At 38.5% G+C, this 26,950-nt stretch overlaps 1 protein-coding gene and 1 long non-coding RNA gene across 2 annotated transcripts; both read right to left on the minus strand.

Moving 5' to 3' along the window:
- Positions 1-2,227: 2,227 nt before the first annotated feature.
- Positions 2,228-26,916, minus strand: LOC133440635 (uncharacterized). Its single transcript, XM_061717958.1, has 24 exons — positions 26,787-26,916; positions 26,298-26,705; positions 23,557-23,847; positions 21,526-21,792; positions 21,072-21,329; positions 19,709-19,758; positions 19,485-19,603; positions 19,247-19,292; positions 18,703-18,840; positions 17,618-17,712; positions 17,467-17,524; positions 17,129-17,341; positions 9,214-9,292; positions 8,121-8,372; positions 7,309-7,584; positions 6,572-6,829; positions 4,533-4,590; positions 4,403-4,432; positions 4,293-4,361; positions 4,044-4,092; positions 3,512-3,628; positions 2,702-2,796; positions 2,575-2,623; positions 2,228-2,452 (listed from the first exon to the last, which is right to left on the minus strand). The coding sequence occupies exons 1-24, from the start codon at positions 26,836-26,838 to the stop codon at positions 2,228-2,230; spliced, it is 3,552 nt and encodes a 1,183-aa protein (XP_061573942.1). The 5' UTR covers positions 26,839-26,916.
- Positions 8,252-11,037, minus strand: LOC133437943 (uncharacterized). The gene is made up of 3 exons (XR_009781144.1): positions 10,930-11,037; positions 8,662-8,947; positions 8,252-8,372 (listed from the first exon to the last, which is right to left on the minus strand). It is a non-coding gene; the product is annotated as an uncharacterized LOC133437943 (long non-coding RNA).
- Positions 26,917-26,950: the final 34 nt, after the last annotated feature.

Raw genomic sequence — 26,950 nt, forward strand, 5'->3', positions numbered from 1 at the left:
GGTGGAGCAGAGAGCAAAATGGAAGCTCTTCTGGATCCGTGCCAAACTGGGATGGTCTATCAATGAGGTCATCGCTGACTGTTCCAGAGGACACTGCAGCTGTGGGCTGAATGCAGTTATGCATGGGTTTGCAAATGCACCCTGCAGTAGGTATGTATGCATGTATGGCTAAGTGAGATTGAACAGAGTGAAAGGGTAAAAGGAGGGATGAGAAATATAGTGAAAGTGCTCACACCTGTATAAATAATGCAAAAAGGGTCTAGCAGAGGTTTCCACTGAGGCTTTCAGATGAGATCTGCTTTGAAATATTTGCAATAATTTCATATATAATTGTCCTCTCAATGTTCATCGATCAAAGTTGAGTGTAGGATTGTTCTATATGCTTGTCCGTATCAATCTGCAGCTGCGATGGTGATGCAATGCATTGTTAAGTAGGATGCACAAGCTGGAGAGCTTCTCTCATTTATTGATACACCCATGGAAGAAATGATAGAAAGCCAGATAAAACTTCAATGAGCCAAAAAAAAAAAGTATACCATGTGAATTAACATTGAAAAATATTTTGTCTGTGTGAAATATATTCTTCCAGGTAAATGTACTGACAAGATAGGTGATACAGTTTGTGCCTCTGCTAATATGCAAAACACTTTGCACCTTCATTTCAGATGTTCCGAGAAGTTGAAAACATGAGAGGGACAATACTGACCCCTGGCTGTACTTTAAAAACAGTGACTGCTGCTCCGGTGAAATTATGCCCCAATAGACAAATAAAGTGAATATTAAATGAAACGTCATCATGTACACAAGAGAGCCACACTGTTCAAAAAATGAACATAGAAACTGTATAAAGACAATACATCTCTTAAATTCATGGAAAAGTTGTGTAAATATTGATTGTGCAAGACAGATTCATCTAACTTTAAAACAAAGTTTTAGCTTGTCAGAAGAGCATCTTTAGCCATTTTTTCCAAGTGTATTATGTCATTTCTACAAGAGAAACTACAAGGGCAATATTAAAGAATTGCTAAGAGAAATGTTTTTTTTCTGTCCTTGCTTTCCTTCAGAAGGAGCAAGAAAGGCAGAAGGACTACAAGGAAGCCAAGCCAGTGCTGCACATGCATCCAAACCTCTAAATCCTCCCAATCCATACCGTTATGACTCCAACAGCGGTGAAAAGAATGTGCTATGCTAGGTAATGCTAGTTGATATTCAATATGATTATGCTCACCTTTGCCCCTTTCTATTAAAAGTTTTGACATTGAATGAAATAAGCAGAGTGACATTTGATGACTTTTATTCAGAACGTTAACCATATTTTTGTGCACTTTAACCCTGCTATAAATCAAACATGTACTAAAGATAAACCATCAAATGATCCGGAGCCATGTGTGTGAAGCATATTACATTGTCTCTATACTGTGCAGTTTAAAAAAGTCTGATTTGAGGAATGGTGGCACAGCTTTAACACTTTAGCAGCAATCTTAATATTAAATATCCTCTATTTCACATTTTCAATCTTTTTTTTAAAACAGCACAAATTGACGTGAAAGAACTTCACATCGTCTAAAAATGTACTTTCGGCATCTTGCTCGGCAACGCTCTCCTCCATAACACATCCTGTCTTGGATAACTTGATCACTTCATTCAGTCTTCTGCAGCAGTCTCGCCGGGACTCGAGTCCAGGAGTACTTTGTCTGATTTTTGCCAAGGGATTCAAGATTGCAGCATCAAGGGGACTGATGGTGCTTTACAAATATAAGTAAATATAGCTTTGAATGAAACTGAACCAAACATTTTAATGTGAACCAAAGTCTTTTGTGCTGCTTTAGAGAGAACATATACTTTACTGCGTATTACAATACTAATGGTGACTTTTCCAATATAGGAAAAGTCACCATTACAAAACCCTGAAAATGGTTTTAAGATGACTGAGTCTCAGTTTTGTCATTAAATGAGCCGTTCAGATTTTCAGAACTCTGTGACATCACAAACCTGTCTCTGAGTAGAATTACACAACTTTTCCTCTAACCAGCTAACTTGCTCTAGTTTAAGAAAAAACTTAGTTATTTCCTTCACTCATTTTCTGTGTTTGTTATGCCACACATTAAAGAAGAAATGCATTTAAAGAAATGCAATAGAAGTCGAAAATACTACTTTTTGTAATAAACATGAATATCTATGAACATACGGTATTCTGGCAGTTCAGATAGGACATCCACATCCGAACTCAGGTTTTGACCTGAGAGTACTGCAGCTCGTCCTCGGAGCTGCTGGAGTCCCTGCTGGCTCTCCGGTGTCCAGACTCTGGCTTCAGGTCCACCTGGGTGTAGCTGACCACCACCTCATCTTCACTGGTGTCTGAGTCAGAGTCGCATAGATTTGAGGGCTTTGGACTTTTGGCTGCTCGAGCAACACTGGCGTTCTCGTAGTCCGCCTGCCTTCCTTTTACTCTCTACAGAGAAGAAAGGAAACATAATCTGAGAGTCTGACTTTCATACATAACAGAAATCATAGAGAAGAACACACATTTTAACAGACATGCCATATAAAACGGGGGGTTTAGATGTTCCTGACCTCTTTAACTGGTTTGGGCTTCGACACTTTAGAGTACACGACTTCCTCCCTGGAGCAATACATCATCAGAAAATATGTCATATTTATTTCTATTCTTAAACCATAAATGCACAATGTAAATGCTCACTTCAGTTCATTTCCAAAGTCCAGAAAAACATAGTTGAGAGACTCGTTCTCTGTGCCTCCATGCTGCTGTCTTTGCAGGACTTGAGGAGGGGGGGCCTGAAAATACACAAGACTTTATATACATGTATATATATATATATATATATATATATATATATATATATATATATATATATATATATATATATATATATATGATGTATATAATATACATATAACACATAATCATGAACATCATTAATAAACATGGGAAAGGTTTTGTACCTCTAAGAAAAAAGAAGGAGAGGCTCATTTTAAAATTAAGTTCGTAGCATCATTCTCATGTCACAGCTCCAGAAACCTGCTTTATTTTATTTCATGCTGAATGTTAAACCCAGCGATGACTGTCATAGTTTAGGGGTTCTGTTTTTTTTTTGTTTTTTTTTTTTGTTTTTTTTCATGGGTCTCTCTTTTTTAATTTTGTTTCTTTGTTTTATTTAGAATTTGCAGATTTGCATAAATACAGAAAACAGAATAAAGATACCATGCATGATCACCACCTTGATCATGGGGATGAATCAAGGAATCAATCAGTTATACACCACCCTAAATCTAAATGATCTCCAGTCATTCATCCAGGGAAAATTGCTGAACTCAAAGTTCTGAATTAAAGAATTGACAAATATTTTTCTCTATTCTAATTCTAAAATTGCACCTTTTTTTCTTTTAAAGAATTTTTTACCAACAACAACCCATTTCAGCTTTTGAAAAGGGAAAGATCATATTTTAGGGATTCAAACAGGACGTGCACATCTTAATTTCGGACTTTGACCTGACAGTAGTCCTCCTCGGACGAGCTGGAGTCTTCGCTGGTGTCTGAGTCTGAGTTGCGTGGATTTGGAGGGTTTACAGTTTTGGCTGCATGCACACTGACGTTCTCGTAGTCCGCCTGCAAAGAGAACACATACTTTTGCACACAGGACATGTAACATTGAAAATGAGTATTAGCCATCAACTTAAATTTCAAAGCTATATCAAATTATATTTCAGCCAGGTAAGATTCCTGAACACACAATACCTTAAGAATTATAAAAAATATGTGTTATTTAAAAGTAAGACCAAACCCAACTACCTCAGCAGCATCTCACAGCCAACATGTTTCTCATTAACGTGATTCTATCTCAGTTTCCAAAAAAGTTTCAAAATGGGCTTCAGACTTCTTTCATAGCGATACTGGTCATCAGGAAGATTACCATACTGTGTTCGATCATGGTAATTCTAGTTCAATATGGAATTAGATTTTTTTTAGGTCAACATTGTATTTATTCAGTACTGAGCAGCTTGCCCCTTGTTGATTGACTCACCTGATTTCTGTTGGGCAGATAGAAAGCGGTGCTCAGGGTGGATGCAGACCTGTAACATGATAAGAATGAGGGAAGGAAAAGAGTGAGTGACCTTGTGCAATAAAAGGGTGTGCAAACTGCTGTTGTTCCAGTCATATGTAAACCATTTTAGAAGCGTTTGTCTAAGATGTGAGCTGCAGCATTCGTCTCTCGGTCCAACACAGCGTATCTTGTTTTGCGTGGGGACAGCGTGTGTGGCTACTTTCTTACGTGGCATCTGGACGAGGTTGGGGTCGTCGAGTCTTCAAGAGGTTTGGCGGTCTGGACACAAGCTCATCCCTGCTCCTGGAACTGTCGGCCAAATCACCCTCACTAATCACATTCTCCCTTCTGACTCCTTTCCACCAACCCTGAATAAAAGTGGACACAGACACGCACAAAGATTTGTCTGTGTTTTGTCTAAACTTGTTCCATTCAGACATAAAATTACTTGCACATATGAGCCATTACCATAAAACCCCAAGGGGTGTGTGTGGATCCTCGTCGGACTGATTTATTCCTCCACCGCCTGACAAAAAAGGGATGAACGCTCATTATGTGGATTGATTTAATATATAAAATGATTTTTTGTCCTTAAATAACAATTTTTATTTTAAAGACATACATTTAACCGTGTCCCTGAGGATAACAGCTAGAAAAGGTGATGTGCCGGGTGTGATCTGCCCTCCAGGATGCTACAGATTTTTCTGTAGCAGCAGTACATGTAGCGCTCCTCTATTGGGGTTTGACAGCCCAATTAGTTGTCAAATGTCCCTCCAGTTATTTCTGATTTTTGCCCATTACTTTTCCAGCCGTTATTGATTTTTTGAGATGACTCATGACCTGCAACTGGGACCAAGCTTTCACATAGGACTGGGACATAGGAAGCATATATCACTCCAAAATGCCTTGATAGTCTTCTTGAGATTTCATGTGCCTGATGCTGCAAAGCACCCCCAAAACATAACTGAATCTCCTCCATGCTTCATTATAGATATAGTGTGTGGACAGTATATACCAGTAAGTAGCTACCCCACCAGTAAGTACTGGCCACTGGAGGAGATGGAAGCCACTGATATCTCCTCATGATACACAGAGAATTCCACTCCAAGTTCAACACCATTAGACTCTACATGAAACAGAAGGAGGGATGCTTAGGGATTGGTAAGTGTCAAAGCAACCATCCAGGATAAAACAACATTGATCCAAGATTACATGCGGAAGATTGCCCCTAAGGATAAGCTGCTAAGTGAATGTCTCAGACATCAGAAATCCAGTGAGGAGAAAGAAGACGTGCAGGAGGAGAAAAGCCAATGCAATGGTCAGCCCTCCGCACAGACCTGCCTTCAGTGTCATCTTCCAGCCGCTCCCACCTCGTCGGTCGCTCCACTCGCCGGCTCGCCCAGCTGCAGCTCATCGGCAATAAAGCCAGCTTAAAAGCTCCCCTCTCCTCTCACTGATTACTGCCTGATCCTTGTCCTGCATTCCTGCCTGCTCTTCGCCCCTGTTGTGGGAAATAAAGTGAACCAGACAAACTACCACTGACTCTGTGTGCTGCATTTGGGTTCTCTGCCGGCCGTAACACCATCGGCAGATTGAAGAAGTGGCCGACATCGAGAAATCCTGCTAGTAGCTGGACTGAAGGACAGCACGGATGCATTAATCATAGCAGTATAAGAACAGGCCTTGAGGGTCGGGTCTACCACACCAGATAAAACCTCAGCTGAAGACTGTGCAAAGATGTCCCAGAAAGTGGGATGCAAGATGCTGGGATGTAAAGAATATATGGGACACAACTGCGTAACAGGAATAGTGCAAACTCCAGGACAGAGCAGTGGTGATTGATGTGGCAATCCCAAGTGACGGCAATATCCAGAAGAAGGAACACAAGAAACTGGAGAGATACCAAGGGTTAAAAGGAAGAGATGGAGAAGATGTGGAAGCTGAAGAGCGCAGTGGTGCCAGTGGGGGTTGTAGCACGCTACAAGCTGGGAGAATGGCTCCAGCAGATCCCAGGAACAACGTCAAAGATCATGGCCCAGAAAAGCACATTCCTAGTAACACTAAAAGTACTTTGCAGAACCCTCAAGCTCCCAGCCTCCCAGCCAACCATCCACAGCAAAATGGGCGAGCGTGGAGTCATGTAGACATATGGACCCTAGACCTCTGGATAAAATTTGCAACTGAAGTCACAGAAACATCAAACTGCTTGTAGATGATCTTATAGCCTTTACCTTATTTGCTAAAATAACCCTTTTATGGCATCATACTTTACCTGATCAAAAAGAAAAGTAGAAGTATGAAGACCAAAACACAGCAAACCATGAAGAACGGCTTCACAGTCGTCATGAGATTCAAATGTCTGTCTGTGATTCATAAAAGAAAAACAGAAATCAGAAGGGAAGGGAAATCATTCTTATGAGTGCTGTCTAACAAACCCCCTAATAAGTTTTGTGTTTTAAACTCCTACACAGCACTCGGACACACCAGTACTTTTGAAATTCACTCACCTTCAAACAGCCTGATCGGTTCAGATGATCCTTGGCCGAGGTCATTTCTCGCAGTACAGTAGTACTCTCCTGCTTGGTCTGAGTTCACTGTTTTGATCTGTGATTGAGACGTAAAGACTTCTCCATCATCAATCTTTTTGTACCACACATATGTGGCAGGAGGATAGCAGGGACTGATGCAGGTCAGTGTCACAGATCGTCGCCCATCAGACAGTTGTTGTTCTCCTCCTTTGATGATTGCTGTGTGTTTTGGAGCATCTGAGCAGGATGAAGGAATCAGGGAAGCAGGAGAACATTATGTAGTGAATGTATATGTGATAAAGGATATACAGGACCAAGAAATGAACATGTAAACATTATTCTTACTGTGCTTGTTGGGGGGTGAGCTTTACTTACTTATTTATTTTCCCTACAGGGGTTGTTTACTGTGAGAAATTAACTTTCACTGCAAAACCGAAGTACACTAAAACTTATTAAGACTATGTTTATCATTACATTGCAAAACAAAAGTGTTATTAATATTTCGGTGAGAAACTCCTGCTCCCCCAGCTCTACCATCACACTACGTCTCCAGGTCCAAACTCTGCTTATCGTGATATTAAAAACACTAAAGGCTCTTATGAACTCATTTTTTTCTTTCAAATTGGATCAAATCAGAACATGCTATCAAAAGTTTTGTTTTTAATGTAATTCTTTAATCAAAAAAAATAAATGAACATAATTTCTTGATCACTCACATTGAACCTCTAGATTCTTCTCTTCGCTCCTCGCTGTCCCTTTACTGTTGGCGGCCGTGCAGACGTAAGAGCCTGCGTGGGCCGGAGCTGCAGTGAATGTGTGGCTTGAAGTGTTTTGGCCGTAAACATGTGGAAACACAGACTCTGGATTTGATGCTGAAGACTTTTTCACTGTAAAACTTGATGGTGGGAAACTTTCAGCGGTGCAGGTGACTGTGACTGATTGACCTTCTCTGACCTTAGCAGGCAGGGACAGTTGGACATTTGTAGGAGGAGCTGTGGAGAGACAGCCGGGGTGAGATCGATCATTAGGATGATCCACTTTTCTGAGCGGTGTTACAAGTCTATAATCAGGAAATCTGCATTTCACTCAAAACCGCACAATCATATTTCTTAAGATAAAACATTTGTTCTAAAATTAAACTCGAGTGAGGAATCAAATGTTTTTATTTAAAGGAGCATGAGGCTCCTTTTAAGAAATGAGACTCTCTAGCGCCACCCTTCGCCACGACGGCCGTCGGGGGTACTGCAGCCAACAGCGAAGCCGGCACGGGAGAACAGGGTGAACGCGCATGCAACGTCATTTGACGTCACATCCGCAGAACAGCGCGGGAAATTGGGCCCCCTGAATTGCAGCACATTTTGCAGCACACAGCCTCTTCAAGGCAACGGAGAGATATTCTCATTCTTTTTGGTTTGGAACGCTTCATCTGACATTATTACTAGAAAACTTAAAACGTATACACATTTTTTTCATAAATCCTGCCTCAATCCTGCCTCATGCTCCTTTAAGTGAAACAGAACATACTCACATGACAAATCAATATATAGTGTGTTAGATTTTCCAGTCCCAATTTTATTTTCAGCTTGACAGAAGTACGATCCGCTGTCCGAAGCCTTGATTGATGTGAACTTCAACTCAGCCCCTGAGAGCAGCTTTTGGTCATTTTTGAACCAACTAAAGCTGACGGATGGTCGTCCTTTGGCAGAGCAGGTGAGAGTCACAAAGTGTCCTTTCCTCACATGGTCAGAGCTTATCCTAGCCTCCGTTTCTTTAGGAGCATCTGTTTCACCAAATGCAAGACAAATGAGGAGAAATTGCTCAACACACCACAAAGTAAACATGCAGAAAGGTTTTGTTCCCAGTAAACTCAGTAGAAACAGCAGGAATAAGAACAGTTTATAAGGCGATCCTGAGACTTCAGTTTTAAATCTGTTCATGAATATTAATTTATAATTCTGTGTTGTGTATCAACTGTTCCGATCGATAACTCAGCATCCGATTGTTCATTTTAATAGTAACTATGACAACTCAACAAACACAACTGACATGAAACAAATTTCTAGACTTACATTCGACAGCCAGGTTGATATTCCTGATCAAGTATTTGTTCTTTTTATCTGCTGGCTGGCAGGAAAACCCAATCCCGTCATCCTTCCAGCTGGCACGGAAACTCCTTGTGATGCTTTTAGGCGACTCGGTGTTGAGAGACCATGAGAGTTGTGTTACGGGCCATCGTGCAAAAGGGGTCAATTTGTGGGTATGAAGGACATGAACTTAGCGTGGAGCATGTCAGCGTTACCATCTCATTCTCCTTCACGACTTGTGGACCTTTAAATGTGATCGGGCAAGGATTTTCTGAAAATATGACAAAGTCAGCACATTGGTCAGGAACTCAGTCCTTTCTACGCAGTGTGACCTGACCACAGCACAAGGAACATGCATGCATCCTAGCTTCTTTCTTTGTTCGTCTTTTTGGCTGCAGCTTGTCTTCTCCTCATCACCAAAACATGCAGTTAGAGCTCTTCACTGAGAGAAGAAAGATGAAGCTTGTTTGATGCTCTCAGTTTTTACGTTAATATCTGCCAACCACTTCCTGGAAAGCTTTTTAGTCAACAACTTACAGTGATTGTTCACATTGATCACCTGCTCTGCTCTCTGAGCGTCAAACATGTACCACATTCTGTCTGAACTGCTTCTAATCTTCACATCAGCAGCAGAGCACCTCAGTTTAGAGCCTAAAAGGTTGTTGGAGGAAGCTGATCATCCACCTCAGAAAATCAGATGATTTCCTTCAACAGCGCCAAAGGATCATTTTGTCCTATTTTGTCCAGTTTGGACTTCATCAACATCATGCTGGCAATATGTATGTAAAATAAAATACAGCGTACAGGTGTGGGTGTTTAATGGTAAAGGTACTGCAGAAATGTTAATTGCTATCTACAATAATGAAAATCTTGCAGCCCAATTACGGCAGCAGGCTGCACAAAACAAATGCATCAGGGTTTTAGGTGTCGCTGAAATAATCTGCTACTATATCAAAGGCATCTCATCCATGACTGCATTTGCTGCAAAAAAAAAGGGAAAGCAGGAGACAATGTTGTTTTATCTGTGTGACAACTATAACCTTGCTTCAGCATACTTCAGTGGCGTGGCGTCTTTCCACTTTTAGTTTAATTTCACAGTTACGCCTGTGATGGAGTGTTTTTAAAAGTGGCCCCGCGGTCGTGGTCTATCTGGGCCGCTTTTAACCTTATTAAGTGTAAATCCACCCTCCTGTTTTATGTGAAAATAAAGTAAATTGTTTGCCTCTCCAAACTGGATTTCTCCATTTACGGGCTCTAATCGGGTTATGCAGAAAGTTACTGTTGCCCAGTGTGCTCATTTGTTGTGATTACAAGTTAATGCCGAGTACTTTGCTACTTTTAGTTCGATTCATAACAAAAGTCATCTCAAGGAATGTTATATGAAATAAATAGAATAAAGGTAATACAGTCCAATTAAATAAAGTTCAATTCACTTCAATAATATTTTAATTTAATTAAAAACTAAGACTTCACTATTTGTGTTAGAGGATAACATATTCATTAATAATGTAACATTTTGTTATTGTTTTCTTAGTGATTTACTGTTTCACTTCTAATTGTTTTTAAGTAACCTATTAACCTTGTTTTCTATAATTATAACTGTCAGTTCTGTCACAAATACATTTTTAAATGAGTAAAACTCCTATTTTTAATTGACTGCATATCAGCAGCTTCAGTTGAACAGCTTAAGTCAAATGTCATTTCTTCAACCATGAAAGTAATGTTGAATCAAAGTGTAAACAGGAAACATACAAAGCGATATACAACGGATTTATTTTCCGCTCCGCCAGACTAGCAGCCGTTATCTCCTCGGCGTCAGCGGCCTTTTCCTCAAAGAAACGCCTTCAATGCTGCATCTACTCGCATAACCGTTTCCAGCATTTAATGATAAAACTGAGGTCAAGTCTTTCTGTCCATCTGTCTATGTTACAGCATTACTCTGAAGTACATTCAAGGTTTTTACAGGTAGATCCAGGTGTCAACTTTCCGTTTATGAAGTGTCACAAAAATACCACAAAAGTCAGATAAAAGTCAAGAGTTGAGATCAGGTATCGAGTCAACGTTTACCTTCAAATGTTTGACGATAGTTCTGGTGACTCTTATGACACTCAGTTTGTTGGTAACAGTAATCATGTTATCGGATTTTAATGCATCAGGTTATTTTTTTCTGCACATCCGTTCATCTTTCAGTGTGCACTGACTGCTTTGTGTTTTTGTCTTTTAATCTTTCAGAGTGATGATGTTCGTACTCACCCACAACCGTCAGCTTGGTCTCAGGATTTGTCACCCATTGTTTATTTATTCCATGAAATCTGAATGAATATTTTCCACTGTCAGTTTTCTTCAGGTCACAGATCAAAATGTTGCAGAATTCTTCTGACTTGGACGAGCGATGAGACCAATATGGTGATGAAAGGCCGATATGCCGCACTCTGTTTTTGAAGAGTGGATCTACGGGACGTTTGGACTCATCTGTGCTGTAAATGATCGTAGCTGTGAAGTCTTGCTCCTCAGTCCAGGTAGCATCCTTCATCCAAAACCAGTAATCCCCATGACGCTTATCAACAGCTCTACCGGGTTCACATTTAATTTCAACACAAGACCCCTCCACAGCCGTTATCTGTTTATCCTCTAAAATGAACGGGTAGTATTCATAACAGGACAAATCTGTAGAGATGGAAATTCAAATAAAAAGGACAAGTTAAGACATATATTTAAGTAGAATACTTTTTTCATTTCAGAGCAAAGACAAACTTACATTTCATTAGGGTCGTTAGAAGAACCAACCAGCCGACCGTGTGAGCGTTCATTGTCCCGCAGGACTAAAACCTGACCTCTGCAACCACAACAAACCCAGAACATGAACTATGGGTTCATCATAAAGTCTCCATAAAAGATTTGTGATGCTGAAGTCGTTTTAACTGGTAGCTTCAATGAGCTGCTCAGGGGAGTTCAGTTCTTCCTCTTGTTGGCTTTTTCTTTTTTCTAGTTGTGAGAAAAGTGCGTTTACTTCCTCGTCTCAAGACGACTGTAACTTTGTGGTTGGAAATATTCAGAGGCTAATCAACTACTAATCAATAAATCACCTTTTCTTTCACAGCTATACCAATTTGTCATTTTAATTTTAGGAAATGCACCTTGATAGAAGATATTTAAACCAGCAACCTCTTGGCTTTACACTGTTAATTATTCAGTCCAGATAAAGCAGAGAACAAATGGAAATGCTTTATTTAAGCCTCAAAAGAAGCTGATTTGATGTCATATTTGTTTATTTTGTTCAGCCATTCATTCAAAGTAAACCTCTAATACACAACAATATGTATATTTAGTCTGCAGTGGAGCAAAGTAACTACGTCATTTATTGTGGTGTTGAAAAGTAACATTTCAGCTTTTAGAAAGGATTTGTTTGCAGTGTGAATCAAGATTTCATGGTATAAATTGCATATCATTCAGTTTTTTTTTCTTTGAATTTTTCACTTTACTTTTTGTAGTTAAAATATAAAAGAATCCAGACAAAAACTCATTTAGAAACTTTCCATCCTATCAAAATATTTCTTCAGAAATGAAAGCTCAGCTTTTTATGAATAGAGAGATTGTTGCACGGCAGTGCTTTAGATGACTCTCATCACTCATCACTCATCTCGCTTTAGATGACATTTTATGTTAAATTCACAAAACTGTTTTGTTTAAAAAAAAAAATTATTAAAAAAAAATGCAAAACTGTAAATACAGGCTTGTTTTCACCTCAAAGGACTCACTTATTACAGTCAATGCAGAGAGCTCATTTGGGCCGTGGCCTCTGTGACCTCACTCCACCTACAACTCGTGACCGTAGGGTAAGGTGGGGAACGTAGACTGACTGGTCAATCGAGAACTCAGAACTTCTTCACCACAACAGATCAGCGATCCGCCCATCAATCTCCCGCTCCATTCTCCCCTCACTAGAAAACAAGACGCTGAGATACTTGAGCTCCTCCACTTTGAGCACGTCATATATACAGCTACATATATCTTAACTCTCCATCAATCAAAGGTGCCTCATGCCTTCATAAACGGCAGATTTCAAACATGAATGTAATGTCGAACAGTCAAAGTGTAAACAGGAAACATCATTAAAAGAGAAAATAATTTAATTTCCCCTCTGCCAGAGTAGCAGCCATTTCATCAAAAACCTCTCTATGGCTTGGAGCACAAGAATGAAGAAGCCGCTTCTCACCGGGCGTGTCGAGGTGCCGCCATTTCCAGTAATTTTTAAGAAACTAAGGTCAAGTCTTTCTATCCATCGGCCTCTTTTACAATATGGTTCTGTACCTCAACAAGTTCTCCAACTGCTCTTAAATTATGTTTTTTTTTTCTTTTAATTTTTCACTTTACTTTTGTAGTTAAAACATAAATGAATCCAGACAAAAACTCATTTAGAAACTTTCCATTCTATCAAAATATTTCTTCAGAAATGAAAAGTCAGCTTTTTATGAATACAGAGATTTTTGCACGGCAGTGCTTTAGATGACATTTTATGTTAAATTAGCAAAACTGTTTCATTTTCATGTTTTTTATTTTTTAAATTTAAAATTTCCATTCTATCAGTTTTTTATGCTTTTTATGAATACAGAGATTGTTGCACGGCAGTGCTTTAGATGAAATTTTACGTTAAATTCACAAAACTGTTTTGTTTTTTAAAATTTATTTTATTAAAAAAATTTTTTTTTAAAATGCAAAACTGTAAATACGGGCTTGTTCTCACCTCAAAGGACTCACTTATTACAGTCAATGCAGAGAGCTCATTTGGGCCGTGGCCTCTGTGACCTCACTCCACCTACAACTCGTGACCATAGGTGAAGGTGGGGAACGTAGACTGACTGGTCAATCGAGAACTCAGAACTTCTTCACCACAACAGATCAATGCAGCGCCCACATCACTGCAGACGCCTGCAGCGATCCGCCCATCAATCTCCCGCTCCATTCTCCCCTCACTAGAAAACAAGACGCCGAGATACTTGAACTCCTCCACTTTGAGCACGTCATATATACAGCTAAATATATCTTAACTCTCCATCAATCAAAGGTGCCTCATGCCTTCATAAACGGCAGATTTCAAACATGAATGTAATGTCGAACAGTCAAAGTGTAAACAGGAAACATCATTAAAAGAGAAACTAATTTAATTTCCCCTCTGCCAGAGTAGCAGCCATTTCATCAAAAACCTCTTTAAGGCTTGGAGCACAAGAATGAAGCAGCCGCTTCTCACCGAGCGTGTCGAGGTGCCGCCATTTCCAGTCGTTTTTATGAAACTAAGGTCAAGTCTTTCTATCCATCGGCCTCTTTGACAATATGGTTCTGTACCTCAACATGTGCAAACTTTTAGTTTATGAGCTGTCACAAAAATACAACATTTGCCATTTATGAGTTACATTCCTCCGTTTGCAAGGGCTCAGAGCATTTTGGGTAATTAACTGAGAAGAATTGAACTGGACAAATTACTTCCATTCCTTATTTGATTCAAGAGAGATTAAGCAGATAAAACATCAGGACGAAAGATCAACTATCGAGTCTTCAGCATTATGAATGAAGCTACTGATATCGAGTCTGGAGAGATCTCAACGTGAGTGATAGAGGCCGTTATCTAGGTGGCAGACACGCGGCTTAGGCCACGTGTCTGCTTTAGCATCTAAAAATAAAGATCCAAGAGCAAGGATTTCTGAAGGTGTGAAGATTATTTTATTCTTGAAGAGATTCTGTTTGTTGCCACTCAAAGTTCTTGCACATTTTTCCAAATTCATGAATTGAACTTTGTTAAATTTGCAGGCAAAGGTCGTGGCCTATACGATAAAAAGCAAACCAGTCGCACACTCAGATTTTCACAACTACCCAATCACGTACCGACATTGATCACAGCTCTTTAGTCAGGGGAAACACCTCATTCCCAGTGGGAAAGTATTAATTACAGTCTCTGGAAAATGTTTGCAAATTCTTCATTTTGTACATTAGCTCCGACGTGCGATGATGTTTTCTCTAAACGTTGCGTCGGCTCTCATGAAATGAAGCTCACTGGGGAAGCGCTAGCTTCCTGCAAGTGTGAAGTTGAAAAGGCCAAGTTATTTTTCTTAGTTGCTCATTCGATTCTTCATCTTGAGTGATGAAAAGGAAGCTGCTTCTAGTCATTTGTAAGTAACTCATTGTCACAGTTTGTACACGTGTGCACAGATATTTGTGTATTTTGCATGTGCATTTACACCTTCACACAGTTGGTTTTCCTGCAGAAGCCATGTAAAAGCTCCAGCATTGCCTCTCGAGATGATGGCAGGATCATCCAGCCCACATCCATGTTTTATTGGAGGAGGAATGTCAGGCACACCGTCAAGGCTCCTTCTGTGCACGGAGGCCTGGTAGTTCGCCTGCTTGATGTGTTGATAGAAGGCTTTATTTGGAGGCAGGTCTGTCTCTCAACACTTCCCTAATTTAAACACTTTAGGGCTTGCAAGATTTACATCCTGGCAGTACTTCTGATCAACAGATCTTTTCTAAGTTATTTCCACGGCCTTGAATAGTTCTGGTGATGAAGGGAAAGTGGTTCCTAGTTTCTAAACAGAGTAATATATTCTGTTTTTGAGACTAATGTTTTATTCACCTTTGTTTTGCCAACCCCACATAAAGAAATCAGTGTCACATCCAGAGAGGGTATGCAGACTACCTTCACCAAAACTGGCATGTACGGGAGAAGAAATATTCCAGGAGGATTTCTGTGTTTTGACCATATGCTCAGAATTTTCTCCACTGTTTTGGTGTCTTTTGGTCATCTCCATGTATTTTATTTGTTTGGCAACCATGTTCTGCACCCCGGCTTCAATCAGCACATGCAAAACAAACCTCCGTTGATTTGTGTGTCTTAGCTGATGTTGGCTGTGGCTTCGGCTGTTGCACCAGAGCCATAACATCACGAATCCAAACCAGCCCGTCTTGAATGTTGCTCACTGTTGCAGTTTGACTAATGTAATGTCCCCCTCTAAGATGTGGTTTTTACCAGAGAGCCACCAAAGTTGGCGAGAGATTGTGGCAACAGACTCAGACTGTAAGTGAACATTTCATCAGTGTTCATTTGTCTAATATTCCATAATAAGTGTAAGCGCTGCATGGTAGCTGGAAGCCATCTGTAGAGATGCTGGGGCTGTCCTTGACCTGCCATTGCTGTTTCTACATCACTATCTTCAGATGAAGAGGAGGAGGGGGTGGCAGCATCATATACTTCTTCAGCTATCATACAGTCAACATACTCTATACAAAGTGTGTTGTGGAAAAATGTTGATGCAGAGCAGCTTTTCAAGGAAGCAGAAATATCAGGTTTTAAGGTGAAGCTGAAATAGTTTTAGAGCATTAAAATAAACGGTGTCATGTTTGTGTTGCTTCAAGAAGCACAACGACTGACTGAACAGAAACACGAGCTTTATTTCAGGGCGCTGCTGCCGTTATTATCCACAGTTCACCCACTAGGGGGCGTAGTTTTTACAGAAATACAAGAGCTGTATTACAATATACAACACAAAACAAAGAACTATAACTTTGTTTAATAAACACTATTTATTATTTAAATGCTGACTTTCCTCTCCCTCTTTATTTCTTTATTGCTTTTGGAGTGAATGAATGTAGTAAAGACATTTGATAAAGAATATATTTTTGTACACTTTATTTTTTCTCTTCTTTTTTCACTTGAATTCTGCTATTAAACATTTGCTAAAGATAAACTGTTGAATAATATGAAGCAATGTGCGGGCAGTATATTACATTCTTTCAAGAATATATAGTCGAAAAAATCAATTTAACAAATTTTTGCACAATAGATTTTTGCTTAATATCAGCAATATAAATGTTTAATAACCTTATTTACATTCTTAAGTCCTTTTTAAAGTAGCACAAATTTGCAAATTCTAGTTCCCTGAGTCACTCTGCAGATGTAAATTATATTTGCTTTCATAAGCTGTCACATATTTACTTTTGTTGGGCCTCTTGCTAGATCCATCCCTCTCTTGTATACTTTAAGTTAGTCGTCTCCGTGAGCGAGTTTCAGCAATGCAGATGTGGGACGACATGCAGTTGTGCCCCCAGACCAGAGTCCAGAGGTACTTTATGTGATCGTTGGGGGTAATAAGGACGAGAGACCACAAATACTAGACGATGCCTCTTAACTTCAACAAATATTGCTTTTAAAGAAATTTTAAGTGAATGTGCTCCCTTAAAGCGGACATACACTGTACCGTATATGTGCAGTATATTCTGAGTGGAATTACATTAAGGTAAAATTAAGAAAAGAAATGCGTAAAAAAATGGATTTTAGGTATGGAAAAAAATAAAACGAACCAGTGAAACTCATATGTTCTGTACTGGACACAGTGATTATTTATGAACATACTGTACAGTACTTTAACGGTTGAAATAGGACATGGACTCAGGTTTTGACCTGAGAGTACTGCAGCTCGTCCTCAGAGCTGCTGGAGTCCCTGCTGGCTCTCCGGTGTCCAGACTCTGGCTTCAGGTCCACCTGGGTGTAGCTGACCTCCACCTCATCTTCACTGGTGTCTGAGTCAGAGTCGCATGGATTTGAGGGCTTTGGACTTTTGGCTGCTTGAGCAACACTGGCGTTCTCGTAGTCCGCCTGCCTCCCTTTTACTCTCTACAGAGAAGAAAGGAAACATAATCTGAGAGTCGGACTTTCATTCGTAAAAGAAATCATAGAGAAGAACACACATTTTAACAGACATGATGCCATATAAAACTGGGGGTTTAGATTTTCCTGACCTCTTTCACTGGTTTTGGCTTGGACACTTTAGAGTACACCACTCCCTCCTTTGCTTTCCTGGAGCAATACATCATCAGAAAATATGTTATTTACATGACGTACATATTTATTTCTATTCTTAAACCATAAACGCACAACATAAATTCTCACTTCAGTTCATTTCCAAAGTCCAGAAAAACATAGTTGAGAGACTCGTTCTCTGTGCCTCCATGCTGCTGTCTTTGCAGGACTTGAGGAGGGGGGGCCTGAAAATACACAACACACAAGACGTCAGTGAACAGACGGTTGAGTCACTTCATTCATTCTTGAAAATGAAATGAAGGGTGTGGGTTGATAATTTATTCCAGGAGGGAAAAAGCTGAATGATTCCAGTGCGGACAGAAAGAAAGACACGTGTACAGCACACAGGCAACAGCTGGAGCAGTAAAAACACACATGAAAGTATAATTAGAGTCTACAGACAAGGTTTTTAGGCAACAGAGTCCTCTAGAGATGTTAAAAAAGTATGGTTGTAGTTTGTGTTGATTATGTTTATGCTTTAAACTGTTAATGCTTAAATTTTGAATATGTTCATCCCTGTAATCCAGACAAATTTGAATAAATTTGTAGCCATGAAAAATCCGAAACTGAGTTCAATGTATCTCAAAGAAAAAAACAAACAAAAAAACACTAATTTTCAAATGAAGTTTTTAGCATTGATTCATCTCAGCTTCAGAAACCTGTTTTTATTTCATCATTCCAACTCACGACTGTCCTAGTTTAGGGTTTCTGTTGGTTTTTAGTTTTCTTGGGGGCTTTCATGGGTTTCCTGTTTTAGTTGTGTTTGACTTCCTGTTTTATTTTGAAATGTGCAGAAAGGCCTGAATGCAGATAAATGAAATCTATTGCGCATGTCTTAACAGGGACCAGCTTAAAACTCAGTGAGCTTCAATCATTCATCCAAGGAAAATTCCTGAACCCAAAATACATAATTGGAGAACTTTAAACTTTACATTTTATATGATTTGTTTACAAATAACCCCAAAACGTAAAGTCCACCTGGGTAGAGATAACCTCAAGACGTTTTGTTAACTTTTGAGCTGTTTCAGAATTTGTTTCTTTTAAAACTGAGCTAATTTAACTGAGTTTAGGATATTAAAGCACAAATACCACAACAGTCTTTTCTGCATGAAACAGTCATTAATTCTGATTATATTTTAGAGATTCAGACAGGACGTGCACATCTTGATTCAGACCTGACAATAGTCATCCTCGGAGGAGCTGGTGTCTTCGCTGGTGTCCGAGTCCGAGTCACATGGATTTGGAAGATTAGGAGGTTTGGCTGCATATACAATGCTGACATTCTCATAATTCACCTGCATTTCCTTTTCCGTCTACAATAACAAAACAAAAGTAACATCAATTTTGACAGTTTCAGAGTTTCAAACATATCAGAGTCCAGAGAGAACACATATTTTTGCACGATGGAAGTGTAACATTGCAAATGAGTATTAAACATCAAATTAAAACTCAATGAGCTCCAAAGTATAATTTAACCAGGTGAAATTAAACAATAGACTGCAAACACATGTTTCCTTACACCTTTTTCAAATCCACATATTTGTTTTTAAAATAACATGTGTCTCATGAAGATGCCTCCATCTCCAGGCCTTTGCCTAACTCTGACCACGGGGCTGGAACGTCTTTTTTTAGAGAATATTGTCATGAAGAGTGATTGTGTTACCTTTAGACCCAATTTTTTTATTTTTTCAGCCGTGTCCAGCTTGTTGTTTGGCTCACCTGATTTCTGGGGAGATAGTAAACGGTGCTCATGGTGGATGCAGACCTGTAACAGGATGATAAGAATGGAAGAAAGAAAAGGGAAAGTCAGTGACCCTGTGCAAGAAATTTATGGTCAAACTGCTGTTCTCCCATTCATGTGAATGATTTTAGATGTTTTCTTTGTCTAAAGAATAAGCTGCGTGATCCGGCTCTCAGTCCAACATGTATGTATGTGTGTGTGTGCCTGCTGTCTTACGTGGTGGTGTCCGGACGATGCTGGGGTCGCTGGGCCTTCCAGCGGTTTGGTTGTCCTGATAAGAATTCCCCTCTGCTCTGACGACTCTCCGATAAACCAAACTCCCCTGACTCACCTGACTGAATCGGAAGATACACAGAAAGACAAATGTGTTTTTTGTCAAATTTTTCTTTAAAATAAATATAAAAACACTTGCACATGAGGCACCACCAGAAAACTCCAACAGGGCCCTGTGTGCATGGATCCTCGTTGGACTGACTTTTTCCTCCATCGCCTGAAAACAAAATGACAGGAGCAGATTAGGTGCATACATTACATATGTATAACTGGTTTGCTCCTTTAAAAAAAGACTTTATAAAAAGTAAAAACTCTGACTTGCTTTATAAATCTAGTTCGACTGTAGAAATTCTCATTTTGGAGATTCCGAGAAAAAGTGTTATTGGTTAAAATCATTTTATTTTCCCAAATTAACTATACTCTGACATTAATATGAAAAAAAAACTATCGTCTGGATGATGAGTCTCCTAAAACAAATTTTCTCACAGACTGGTGATGCTTCTACTGGTTCAGTTTCTAGCTTTCGGCCTATTACAGGTTGCTGTTTGAAGCATCCGGCAGCTTCTGGCTCGTTCTGGTTCCCGTTTATTTACGATCCATCCGTTCATGTGGTCCCTCAATGTTGGAATGGTCTTTTGTTTAGGTAGAAATGGTTTTTACATGCTTAAAGCTGAGCTTATTCCTGCTCATTTGGTCTTTTATTATAGTATATGAAGCTTTGTATTACTAAAAATGTTGAAAGATTTCTGCTTCACCCGCTCCTAGATTATGGGGTGTTTTTTAGCTACAGGTTAACAACACATGGACACTTGTTTTTCCTGGCTTCAGAAGTATGCATTCATGTGCTCTGCAGACATTGTGGGGGTTAGAAGGAAGAAATGAAACATTTTGGGTGTTTAGTTTTAAAATTATTTTGGTCCTTGCTGATTTTTCTGGTGGTATTTACTCCATATTTAATTAACTATATTAATTATAAATGTATATGTCTTTAGAGAGACTTTGTGTCTGCTTTTATGAACTAAAAACGACCAAGACAGAAAACAGTTTTTCGACAAGTCTCCTCAAAGTCTGGATGCTGATGAGAAAAAATTTACTTTTGAACCAGAACGAAGAGTTTTGACACTTTGATAAATCAAACAATAAAGTAGAACAGTGATTATGTCTCATAGCCTCACAATCTGATTTTTTTTCTTGAGTGAGTAAATAATCAATTTTGAAATCAATTTTGAGATCTCTGAATTTACCGCTATCATTGCCCTGGTGTTTTTTCCTCCTGAAATAGGGACATTATAACATCATATTTATTATTATTTTACCTGAAAAGAAAGAAAATTAGAAGTGCAACGAGCAAAATGCTGAAAATCAAGAAGAAGAGCGTCATGCTGCTGATGTTTCTGTCTGTGATTTCTGAAAGAAAAAAGAAAGAAAGAAAAACATTGTGGTGATGCTGATACCACTGAACCCTACACAAGTTTTGTGTTCTTAACCAGTAAACGACACACTGACACACGTGCCTTTCAAACCCCTCACCTTCAAAGAGCCTGAGCGGCTCAGATGATCTTTGGCCGAGGTCATTCCTCGCAGTACAGTAGTACTCTCCTGCTCGGTCTGAGTTCACTGTTACGACCTGTGATTGAGATGTTAAGATTTCTCTGCCATCCGTCTTATTGTACCAGACATATGTGGCAGGAGGATAGCAGAGACTGATGCAGGTCAGGGTCACGGAGCGCCTCCCATCAGACAGTTGTTGCTCTCCTCCTTTAATGATTGCTGTGTGTTTTGGAGCATCTGAGGAAGATACATGAATAATGGAAATTTGATGTAGCTAGTGTATTTGTTGTTACTAATGAAAATGTGAAGAACACTGAACCAAAGAGTTACTAGTACTTTACATTTTCTTTCTTGTCAGAATTTACAGTGTAAACATCAACATTTTGTGTTTCAAACCAGTTCAGCACTATAACAAATGCTTTATTAGACTCACACATGACTTTAACCTCTGCTTGCTGAGATGTTCCAGTTCCAATCTCATTTCTGGCTGCGCATCTGTACAGTCCAGCGTCAGAGGGACTTGCTGAGTTTACCGAGTACGTCCTCTGAAAGCCCACGGTGGATTCATTGCCATCAATCGTCTTCATCCAGGTGAATGAGGTTATAGATGGCTTAAACCGGGCAACACAGTCCAGTGAGAATGATTTTTTTTCTTTCACAGTAATGGACTGAGGTTTGATTGCCAGGTTTTTGGGAGAATCTAAATTTCCAAAAAAATAGTTAAAGAGAAAAAGCAAAACATTATGAGTTTGTTTTACTTTGTGTTATCATAAGATAGCTCTAACTTTGTGAAATAAAGTAACATATGGTTGCCAATATGGCAGCACGGTGGCTTAGTGGTTAGCACTGTTGCCTCACAGCAAGAAGGTCCCCGGTTTGACTCCCAGGCCCGGCAGGGGTCTTTCTGTGTGGAGTTTGCATGTTCTCCCCGTGCTTGCGTGGGTTTTCTCCGGGTACTCCGGCTTCCTCCCACAGTCCAAAAACATGCATGCTAGGTTAATTGATGATTCTAAAATTGCCCGTAGGTGTGAGCGTGAGTGTGATTGTGAGCATGGTTTGTGTGTCTATATGTGGCCCTGCGATGGACTGGTGACCTGTCCAGGGTGTAACCCCTGCCTCTCACCTGAAATGAGCTGGGATAGGCTCCAGCAGACCCCCGTGACCCCGCAAGGGATAAAGCGGGTAAGATAATGAATGAATGAATGAATGAATGGTTGCCAATATTTATTGACGTTTTTCCTTCTCTTTTCGTTCCTTTATATTCTGGTACGCTATTCTTTGAAAGAGACACGTTTGCTGCAACGCTCTGATTCTAAAGCAGTATGAACAAACAGATTCATCAACAGATGTCTGTGTTTGTGTGTGTGTGTGTATATATATATATATATATATATATATATATATATATATATATATATATATATATATATATATATATATATATATATATATATATATATATATATATATATATATATATAGACACTTTTTAAAAGATTATTTGAAGCTAAATGTGACAAAATGTTGATTGCTATTTTCGGCACAAGCCCCTTTTCAAATGGCACCTATGTATTTATCTATCTATTAATTGTCTGCAGATATACATTTTTTACTGCAAAGCAAAACAAACATTGAGAATAATTAACATTGTATAATGAAGTCTTTGTATATACATTTCAAATCAAACTGTCATTGCAATTTTTAACAATGATATTGCATATGTTTTATTAATATAATGGAGCTTTAAATGTAACTAAAATTGATAAATACAAACAAAAATGTTTAGTGGGTGAACTGAAGTGACCTCAACGGATACCTCTTCCCAACCAGCACAATGTGAAAATACATCACTTTTTCCGATTACACACAGGGACTATAACGTGTTTGATTAAATTCAAATGGGATAATATAAGAACTTCAAAAAGAAAGATTGGTTTTGATACCAAGTATTAGGTTTTACAGTCTCAATCTTATTCTCAGCCTTAAAGAAGTACTGTCCACTGTCTGAAGCCTTTGATGTGAGCTTCAGCTGGGCCCCTGAGATCACTGTTTGGTCATTTTGGAACCAACTATTTGACAAATTGTTGTCCCAGCAGAGCAAATGAGAGTCACGGAATCACCTTTTCTTACATTTTAAGGATTTTTCCGAGTTACCATTTCTTTAGGATTAGGCCTATCTGTTTCAACAAATGTGAGACAAATAAAGAGAAATGTCTTTTAACACAGATTTTTGTTCATGTAAATGAAACATGCAGAAATCAGCCTGGAATTTATTTTAGCCTCAATAAAGACTGAAGTCCTCTAAACTAACCAGATTCAAAAAATGTTCCAACATCAGAAGTGGCAGGATAAGGAAATCTTAATTATGTTTTTAAATGTTGGTTCAACTGTTCTGGCCATTGAAAGAATCAGTATGAAAGATTGTTCATGTTAGCAATAACTGTGTAATAATTTATGTACTTACATTCTACGGTTAAGCTGAGATTCCTGATCAAATATTTGTCCTTGTTATCTGCTGTTTGGCAGGAAAACACAATCCCGTCATCCTTCCAGCTGACATTAAATATCTGTGTGATGCTTTTAGGTGACCCAGTGTTTGTCCTTAGAGACTCTGACATCTGTATTGAAGGTCGTTGCATCGAGGTGCCAATTTGTGGGCTTGAAGGACATGAACTTAACGTGGCGCATGTCAGCGTTACCATCTCATTCTCCTTCACAGCTTGTGGACCCTTAAAGGTTATTGGGCAAGGATTTTCTGAAAATATGAGAAAAATACAGCAGATTAGTTATTTTAATATTGTTGCACATGCTATACAGCTCAGCACAAGTAAGTTTTGTTCTTTTATACACTTATAAATTATGTCGGTTGATGTCATTAGTTATTCGCTCTCAAAAGTCATAAAAAGCTGTAAATATATTTTCTGAATTTATTAAGTATTCTAATGATGATGAATGGATTATCCCTAACAAAATCTATCCCTAACAAGATTTAATCAAAATAGTTTCATTCAGAACTCTGCTGCTCGAGTCCTCACTAAGACCAACAAAGTGGACCACATCAGTCCAGCTCTGAGGTCTTTACACTGGCTGCTTGTCCGTCAGAGGATAGACTTTAAAGTTCTGATGCTGGTCTATAAAGCTCTGGATGGTTTAAGATCAAAATACATCAGGGACCTCCTGACCCAGTATGAACCTTCCAGACCCTTCAGGTCATCTGGATCCTTGTTTTTTTTTTTATCAGTTCCCAGATTCAGAACCAGACATGTGGAACATAGAAGCTGCATTCAGCTTCTAGCTCCACATGTCTAGAACAAACTCCTAGAAAGCCTCAGATCAGCTGAAAGAGTGTATTTAAGTCCAGGTTGAAGACATACTTGTTCTCAGCTGCATTTGAGTAAATCTCTAAGTCCCAGAACTATTACAACTACTGATTTTATCTGATTTCTATCTATTGTTCTTACTTTCTTTGTCTTTGATTTACATTTTAAATCACGCTTTTTATTCATGTTTCATGTCTTTGTAAAGCACTTTGAATACCTTTGTTGTTAAATTGTGCTAGAAAAATAAAATTGCCTGCCTTGCCTTGCTTTGCCTCACCTTGCACTGTCTTTGATTGAAGATATATTTTTATTTTTCACTCAAACCAGGTTAGGTATACTAGAATGTAACATGAGTGAAATCATGCTTTCTTTATCCACATTTTTTCCCTATTTTATCAACTAGTGCTCCTATTTAAAGGGGACCTATTATTGCATCTAATACCTATTTTAAACAGGCCTTGAATGTCTTAAAAACAAGCTTTTGATAGTTTTAGAAATTCAGCCTCTGAGCCATGTCTTTATCTTCCCATTCTCTAACCTCATTCTCTATGCAGGATTCTGAGTGGTGGGGAGGCTATGATAATGAGGCATGTGCTGATTGGCTGCCTATGTGAAGCAAATGCATTTTCTTTATAAATGTGGCACAGTTTAAAGGGGAAATAAACAGGCCAAAAAGCATTATTACGACAAATATATTTTCTACAAGCATACATTTTCTTTACTTTTGTGCTAAGTTTATACATACACATACATACATACATACATACATACATACATACATACATACATACATACATACATACATACATACATACATACATACATACATACATACATACATACATACATACATACATACATACATACATACATACATACATACATACATACATATATATATATATATATATATATATATATATATATATATATATATATATTTATAGAGTGTGTGTATTATCTTGTTTGTTGTTTGTTGTTCTCGTTATTGGAAACGCTACAACTCTTTGCTGTTTTCAGTGCGATTCAACTCATACGAAAGCAATCTCAATGCATGTTATAAGAAAGAGGGGAAAAAAAGAAAATGCAGTTAAATTAAACACAATCCAATTCACTCATAAAATTATTTTCCAATTTGATTCCATATTGAAACCAAAGCATGTTTTTGCATTGGAGTATCACCAACTAATATGTAGAACCTTGTTTCTGTTTACTTTTCATATCTAATAAAAATGTGCATTAAACTGCCTCAAATGCAGAACAAGGACATGGGCTTGCATTGTGATCACCTGCACATTGTTGGACCGCTCGCTCATTCAACTCACTGAATCACTTTACCATGTATATATTATTTATCATGTATATTTTATTTACCATGTATCTATTATTTAGAAAAATCTGTTGCACCAACTACGCCAAAACAAATTACTTGTATGTCCGGTAATGTACTTGACAATAAACCTTTTTCTGATTCTTTTGTTTCGTTTCTGATTTTTTAAATGATCATATTTTATTGCTACAGTTATGGTTGTCAGTTTAGATTCTATCACAAAAAGGTTGTGTGGCACCAAACAATTTTTTTTATTTATTAATGTTCAATATCATCTAAAATCAGTGGCTGAAATCTTGTAAACCTGAAAACATATTTAATGTGATATCCTTTTATCATTACAACATGAATTAATTTCCCTAATCCTTGTTTTATTTTAACCTATTTTGAAAATATAACTTTCTCTATTTCTTTGTAACAGCAATCATACTATTGAATTTTATCTAATCAGATTATTTTTTTCCTCCACATCAGTTCATCTTTCAGCATCTACCAACCATTGTCTGTCATTTGTTTTCTGAATGTATCTTTCAGGTTTCTGATGTTTGTACTTACCCACAACTGTTAGGTTTGTCCCAGGGTTTGTCAGACTTCTAAGATATGTTCCATAATATACAAATTGATAGTTTCCACTGTCAGTTTTTTTCAGGCCACAGATCAAAATGTTGCACAGTTCTTCTGGTTGATAATACCTTGATGTTGAAGAGTCGATATATTGTACTCTGTTTTGGTGTGGATGGAGTGGATGGGCAGAATGTTTTGACTCATCTGTGCTGTAAATGATCGTATCTGCTAGGACTTGCCTCTTAGACTGGACAGCATCCTTCAGCCACAGCAAGTAATCACCATGATATTTATAAATATTTCTCCCAGGTTTGCATTTAATTTTAACGCAAGACCCCTCCATGGCCGTTATCTGTTTGTCCTCTAAAACGAAAAGGCTGTATCCATCACAAGAATAATCTGTAGGGATGAAAAAAATTCAAGTTAAGCAATAAGTTAAAGTAGAATACTTTTATCATTTCATAGCAGAGATGAACTTACTTTTCATTAGGGTCATAAGAAGAACCAACTGGCCGACCGTGTGAGCGTTCATGGTGCTGCAAGACTAAAACCTGATCTCTGCAACAACAACAAACTTATAAAATGAAGTCTTGGTTCATCATAACATCTCCATGGAAGATTTCTGATGTTCTCCTTTTAACAGG

The sequence above is a fragment of the Cololabis saira genome, chromosome 3, assembly GCF_033807715.1.
Source record: "Cololabis saira isolate AMF1-May2022 chromosome 3, fColSai1.1, whole genome shotgun sequence".
In the NCBI taxonomy this organism is placed as follows: Eukaryota; Metazoa; Chordata; class Actinopteri; order Beloniformes; family Belonidae; genus Cololabis; species Cololabis saira.